Source organism: Miscanthus floridulus, chromosome 11, assembly GCF_019320115.1.
Source record: "Miscanthus floridulus cultivar M001 chromosome 11, ASM1932011v1, whole genome shotgun sequence".
NCBI classification, from domain to species: domain Eukaryota; kingdom Viridiplantae; phylum Streptophyta; class Magnoliopsida; order Poales; family Poaceae; genus Miscanthus; species Miscanthus floridulus.
In genome coordinates, this window is record NC_089590.1 from 32,777,735 (window position 1) to 32,785,112 (window position 7,378).

General features: G+C 48.6%; 1 protein-coding gene across 1 annotated transcript; it reads right to left on the bottom strand.

Annotated features, from left to right (window-relative positions):
- Window positions 1–3,457: 3,457 nt before the first annotated feature.
- On the bottom strand, window positions 3,458–4,471 carry LOC136494271 (uncharacterized). The gene has a single exon (XM_066490441.1). The coding sequence runs from the start codon at window positions 4,337–4,339 to the stop codon at window positions 3,698–3,700; it is 642 nt and encodes a 213-aa protein (XP_066346538.1). The 5' UTR covers window positions 4,340–4,471; the 3' UTR covers window positions 3,458–3,697.
- Window positions 4,472–7,378: the final 2,907 nt, after the last annotated feature.

The following is a 7,378-nucleotide window of genomic DNA, read 5'->3' on the forward strand; positions in this document are numbered from 1 at the left end:
GATCTGCTACACCTTCCTCTAGTAGCTCTTCTAAAGTTGTTTGCCACCGCTGTAACGGCATAGGATATATTGCTAAAGAATGCCCTAGCAAACGTGCATATATTGCTACTGATGATGGTGGGTATGCTAGTGCTAGTGATGAAGAGAATGAATTTGCACTTGCAACTGATCTTTATGCAGATAAATTTATGGATAGTGCTGAAGATCCTGATGAGGTAATTAATAGTGTGGCATGCACTGCAAATTACAAATCAATCCTTGTTCAACGTGTTTTGAGTACACAAGTGGAGCCAGTAGACAAGCTACAACGCCATAATTTGTTTCAAATGTTCCTCATTGTCAATAATTTATATGTTCGTGCTATAATTGATGGAGGGAGCAACAATAACTTGGTAAGTTCTGAGCTTGTCAAGACCCTTGATTTTTCTACACATGCTCTTCCACATTCATACCATGTTCAGTGGTTCAATAATAGTGGTAAGGCAAAGGTAACATAATCTGCTCGTGTGCATTTTTCTATCGGATCATACCATAATTATGTTGATTTTGATGTAGTGCCTATGCAAGCTTGTTCACTTTTATTAGGCCGCCATTTACAATATGATAATAATATTGTACATCATGGTAGGCAAAATAGATATACTTTTATGTTTAAAGGAAAGATCATTTCTTTACTTTCTTTAACTCCTGCTGAAATTGTGCAATATGAAAATGAACTTGCTAAAAAGGAAAAAGAAAGGCCATGATAAAGACTCTAGCAAAACAACAAATGAACCATCACGTAACATGAAAGAAGTTTTATTTTCTCTTAAATCTGCTCTTGCTGATCATGATGAACCATGTTATGCTTTAACTTGTACGTCGCCTATATGTCCACTTGGTCCTGCTTTTAGTGCTATGCCTCTTGTTGGTACTAACCATTTGTAGAAGAAGGAGGATGAATTCCCAGCAGGGAGGCCACCATGGCAGCCGCCTTTGCGAAGGATTGGGCGCCAAGATGAACGTCTTCTTCCAAAGCCATCGTTGCTGTCATCCATTGGAGGAGACGATCTACTTCAGTCGAGGACGACTTCAATTCAAGAAAGGGAGGATGACGAGGATATCACTCCGTCACATACAAGCCAAGGAGAGGAGAAGGTCCAGCATGGTCGTTCAATTCATCTTTCTCATGGTGGAGGCCCAATCTAACTAAAGTTGGAGCCCATCTCGGGTTCCAGGACCAGTTTATCATAAAACTGGTCACACGGGCGCGTCCGGGTTCCATTTTCGACGATCCACATATGGATGGAAAGCTAATTAGATAAGAAAGCCATTGCAAGTGGTCTCACGTCAAAAGCGCTTCGGAATCAACGGGAATTGTCGAAACAAGTCAGCGTCCAGAATCTGCCAGGGTGCTGCGACATCGTCTTTTGGTCCGTTGGACCGTGTATCGTCTTAGAGCCCATTAGGGGGCGCGTCCAGGGGGGTGACGTCCGGGACTCTATAATTAGCAGCCGTCGTTCTCCTTAGGGTTTGGAGGTTTTGTTTAGTTCTTGATTTTCTCGTGAAATAGACGCCGTTTTGCTGCAACTGTGCCGCCAAGACCACTTGCTGTGAACTAGGGCCCCTGTTCTTCATCTTGTTCGTCTGTGGCGATTAGTCCTTTCGAATAAAGACTTGAACTCCTTCTCGTTATCATAAGCCTCATATTTATTTGTAATTTCAAATTGTGTTCATCCCGTTCTTGCTTGTGTTCTCGATTCGCTTGCAGGAAAGCCTTCTCGACGAGGTCAATCGCGTTCGTATGGTTGATAACCAATGGAGCAGTGGTATAACGGTTGCGGGGGTCCAAATCAATCTTGGTTTGAAACCTTGATCGTGAACGTCGAGTCTCCACCAATCGACGCTATCGTACCTATCGGAAGATCGGGCCTTGCCTACATCACCTGGGGGCCCAGGTTGAAGGGTGGGTGGGTGGCACGGCAGCGGCGGAGAAGGAGGGCGCGTCGGGGGTTGCGCGAGCCCCATACAAAGTGAAACTATCGATATTCCTTCAATTTCGGTTTTGAACATTTTTTTTTCTATCTGTGCTTGTCGGGATTCTTTCTTGCTCAATCATTATTTGATGCAAGGATGAATTTTTGGTATCTTTTGTCAGGGTGAACCGACCACAAATAAAATTCACAGTATACGTTGTTCGTGAAATTTGACCCTATCATTTAATGAAGCTGACGCGGCACAAATCCTCTTAATGAAACACGGGTCAACGGACACGTTCTCGGAAAACAAGTTGGAGTCATTCCAGCAAGATTCTTTTTTGAACCTCATTCCAGCAAGATTCGCCCGTGTGCTAAACTTTCTCGGGCTTTACGGCTGCGGAAAACGTGTCGGTGAGCAAGCAGAGGTAAGATGTTTGATTAGAGTTGGGCGTGCAATGAGCTGTTGTGGATTGTGTCTGCTTCGATCGTACAGGCCGGCGTACAGCTGTGGTGTGCTTTGGACCAAAAGCAGGGTGGCGAACAGAGCACTTTTGTTTGTCATGCATGTGTAGTCACCAGTCCACCGTGTCTTCCGTGCACGATTGCTTTTGTTCGAGGCCTACTGGAACAGTCATATATACACGTGTTGTGTTCGTGGTCTGTGACGAAACTTGACTAGATCGTTAATTTCCTTTCAGAAAAAGAGCATAGTAGCGATCGATCTATACCAAAGTTGCTGTGAACTGTGATCACCGTTCATAATGAAAATTGGCCTAGCTTGCTCCATGTTAGATTCCATTTCAACCATGTGCATATATTGTTGTATGATCTATTCCTTCTCTTTTCATAAAGAAGAAAAAAAGAATTGAAATTCATTTTTGTTATGCTATAATAAGAATGTTCGTTCCCTGAAAAGCGTAGATATTTAGCTGACCTTTCCGAAAGAAATCCATATGTGAGCCGTGACAAGACACGCAGACGATGAGTCTTAATAAATCTGGTGTCCAGTCCACATACTTGGTTTCTTTTTCCACTTTATTGAGTTTTTGGAAGGTTAAGCACATGAATGCCTCAGCCTAGGCGTTCGGTTTTAACCGACGGTTCGGTTCGGTTTCTTCGGTTTTCCAAAATTTTGGTTTTCAGAAAATGATCCCCGATTGGTTTGCTAAAATTCTAAAAACCGACCAATTTTGGTTCAATTTTTTAGTTCAGTTTTTCGGTTAAAACCGAATAAACCGATGCAAGAAAACATCAGACAGGATTTAGAACTGACAACACAGCACAGTATATTATTTAAAGACTCAAGACTGTTCGGTTCGGTTTTTCTCGGTTTCTCGGTACTTCGGTTCGGTATGGCATAGAAACCGAAGCCGAAGCCGAACACCGAACTTCACGGAATTGGAAACCGAACCGAAAAACCGAACTACCAACTATTCGGTTCAGTTCGGTTCGGTGTTCGGTTTTCGGTGAAAAAGCGCCCAGGGTGATGAATGCCGCCCAAAGAACAAAAGAACATGATGATTAATTAGTCAAAGTACAATTTCCATCATCCCTTCTACTTAAACTCTGCATCAAGAATTCCTCTCCATGCCACCTTTATTCCTTCTACTTACATGCATGCAATTTTTCGATCGGTCTCGAAGTTATTCATAGAGCTGGTTACTAATTCATTGGCAGCACGTACGGAACAGATGGATCGATGATGCCAATCAAGATGCATGCGATGCGATAATCGTTCGTCAGGTGCTCCTCTCGAGCATCTCGCACAATCGCTTGAACGAGTCGAGCTTCTGCAGCTTGAGCTGGCGGTGGATGCGGCGGATGAAGACGTCGGCGACGTGGTCGATCTCGTCCTCGAGGCTGAACTCGGCGCCCTCGCCGGCCTCGCGCTCCCTGGCGTCGCGCATGACGTCGATGACCGACCCCGGCGCGTTCACCAGCTCGTCCTCCTCGTCGTCGTCCTCCTCGGCGAACAGCGAGTGGGTCAGGTAGTCGTCGCTGTCCTGCTCCTCCGCCTCCGCCTCGTGGGCACCGAGCTCCGAAGAGAAGCTGTAGCTGGCGGGGGGCTGGTAGAGCACGATGGCCTTCCTGCCGCCGCCGCCGTTTTCGTCCTTGTCGCCGGCCGCGCCCCGCTCCTGGCCGCCGCCGTCCTTGTTGTTGCCGCCGTCTCCCGCTGCTTCCTGCTGCCCCATGATGGCGTGGATCTTGTGGTTGATGGCCGTCATGAGCAGCTTCTTGTTGCGGAGGATCCCGAAGATGAGGAGGCGCGTCTTGAGCGCGCTCGTCTTGACGCGCACCGCCGTGGACTTGGACTTGACCGCCGCCACGATGGCCGAAACCATCTGCTTCAGCTTCAAGAACGTCGACGCCTTGCTCTTCATCTTGTTTGTTGGCTTGCTTGCAACTGCAGCTGGATCCTGGAGGAGAGATTCTTGTGGATGGTGTATGTATGTATGTATGTGACGGTACTAATCACAGTCCTAGCTAGGACTAGGGCGGTGTGTGTTGTTCGATGGTTGGACATGGAGTTTGGCCCGTGGGTCGCCAAGGGTATATATAGAGGTCGGCCGGCCGGGAGGGGCAGGGGCAGGGGCCAGGAGGAAGGAGGAGGTCAGCAAGTGGGCTCATTGCATGTGCTACCAGAAGCTTCAAGGTTACACTGGAACCAAAAGCAACCGGTTTAACATGCATGACACGGCTAAGGAATGGGGGCGCGCAAACAGAGGAGAATATAATGCCAGGCGTAACAAATAAAGGTTGGCGAAAGCGGCCGTGTAAGTGTAACACAAGTGACTAAAGGTGGTGGGCATGCATGCAAAGGTAGCACGGGGAGGGAGGAAAAGTCGATGGATGCCGTCGTGTCTGTGTGTGCGCGACTGCGCGTTGCGTTCTCAGAAAATACACGGAGCCTGCCTGGGTGGCATCATGCATGGTCCAGCTACGGGCTACGCTTATGGCCAAAACCCCAGTTATATATGCATGGGGTCGCCCTGCCCGGCCGGCGGGCGCCCCTTCCCAGTCCCAGCTCGTGCGCAACAGTTGGCAAGCAAAAGCGCTCCACAGAGTTTTCTTTTTTCGGTGTCCTTGCTTGTTTGGTTTCTTCTTGGCAAATACGGGGAAACATTCATTATATATTGATTATATTAGGTCCCTTTGAAAAGAAAAGAAAAAAAAATATTTGTATCGTGTCACATGTTCCATCTGATGCAAAATGCAATCGCAGAGCTTTGTCGTCACGTTGCTACCTTACATGCATGATGCATGGTAATTCCCTGCACGGGCAGAGCTGAAAATATATAGGTATATAAACATATAGATGAAGCCATCCCTTCTCTGGACTGAGGCCGGCTGCAACTGCAGGTGAACTGATGAATCACTCACTACCGATACCGATTACTACTCTTTTCACTGGCTGGCCCTTTGATCTGGTGGGTAACAAAATAAAGGTAGCACGCAGAGGTAGTGGTGGTTTCCAAGCTGCAGGCGCTGGCTGGCGTGCACAAGCCCAACGTTTGGTGCCAGTCACGCACAGGGGAAGCCTTCGCCGCTAAGGCTTCTGTGCCCGCCAGCCTCGCTGGTCGTCTCGGAAGCCCGCGCGCAGCCGCCGGCCTCCGTACGTGGTCACGCACGCAGGCACGCCACGGCGCACGGCTTCTCCCACCTCGACTGCGGCAAACGGCATCCAGAGACCAGAGCCGTTGGCCATTTGGCGTTTGGGGGCATACCAGCACGGGAAAAAGATCATAGCAGTTTATGTAGGGCGTACGGACGCACCGGCCTCGTCTATTGTTGTTAGTGGATGTTTCTAAATTTTTAGGCGCTGTCCTTTAAGATATTTGGACACATACATAAAATATTAAATATAGACTAATTACGAAACTAATTACACAGTTTGCGACTAATTTACGAGATAAATCTTTAAGCCTAATTAGTTCATGATTTGACAATGTGATGCTACAGTAAACATGTTCTAATGACGAATTAATTAGGCTTAAAAAATTCGTCTCGTGGAGTACTGATGGATTATGTAATTTATTTTTTTATTAGTATCCAAACACCTCATGCGACACCCTTATTTGACATATCCTAAATTTTAGTCACTAAATCCAAACACCCCCTTAGCCCTGTTTGTTGGATGCTTCCAGGCTCTTTGAAGAGTAAAATACACCGAAGGTCCATTAACTTTTATTGGGGTGTCATCTAGGTCCATCAACTTTGAAACTACATTTTTGGGTCATGAACTTTTAAAATGGTTCATCGCTATACCTATTTATTTAATTTTAAAACCCTACCTTTCTTTATCTTCTACGTGCTCACCCTTCCTTCTCAACGGTCAACGCCGCTCAGTCCGGCCGAGCCGTCGGCAATGACCGCGCCTTCGCGCGCGTGTTCTGCTTTGGCAAGCGTCGCGGGTCCTCCCCCAGCGACTACCTGAAATGCCTTGCCGCTGCCGCCCAGGATGTCGCTGATGGATGCCACGGACGTCGCGGGGTGGTCTGGCGCGCCGACTGCTTCCTATGGTACGCAGACACCAACGTGTCCACGGCCCGCGAGGACGCGTGGCGCGGCTGGTTCTACGACGATGACAGCGACGACACGCTGACCGCAGCGCTAGGGACGTGCGTGGCCAACCGCACCGCAGCGGAGTGCTCCCGGTTCTTGAACGAGTCGGCGCAAGTGGTTCCAGCGCTAAGGAAGGGAGCCAGCTGTCGTTGGTCCACGGCGACGTGGTGGTGGTTGTCGGCTACTCCTGCTACCTGCGCGATCTGTTATCCCCTCCAAAGATACGGTGGCCGATGTGGGTGAACTACGGTGAGATGAAGGCACTGTGCGGCCAGGCCACAGCGGCGCGACGCTCGACGAAGGCGAAGATGGGCTGGCAGAACATCTGGTATGCGTCGACGAGGTGCATGACGATGGCGACGTTGGCGACGTCGAGCAGCCAGAAGGGCTTGTAGAAGCCAAATCCCGTGAGGAGGTTATCTGGCGTGGCGTCGCCGAACGCTGCGTACCCCATGCACCCGCACAACATGTAGAAGATGGTCGTGGTCGCCTTCTGCATCACCTTCGACTCCAACGGTGGCGGGGCCTTGATCATGTCCTGGAGAAACATAGCAACATTGATTAGGAACATAACAATCTCTGGGTGATGGAAATGGAGGAGAGCTCTATAGAGGTCTTGATGCTTACTTGGATTTCGATGAGGATGTCGGAGAAGGAGTAGGCGAAGGCAATATCGCCGAAGGCCTGCAGGCTGTGCTAGACCTTCTGTCTAGAGGTGACGCCGGCACTGATGCTGATGCCTGGTCAGACTTCCCTTGAACCCACCATTAGCTGCAACAGTTGAAACAACCGTTTAGTAACTGAACTAAGCAACGAAATGACACCATGAATTAATATTTCTTGACAAGCCGGATTGA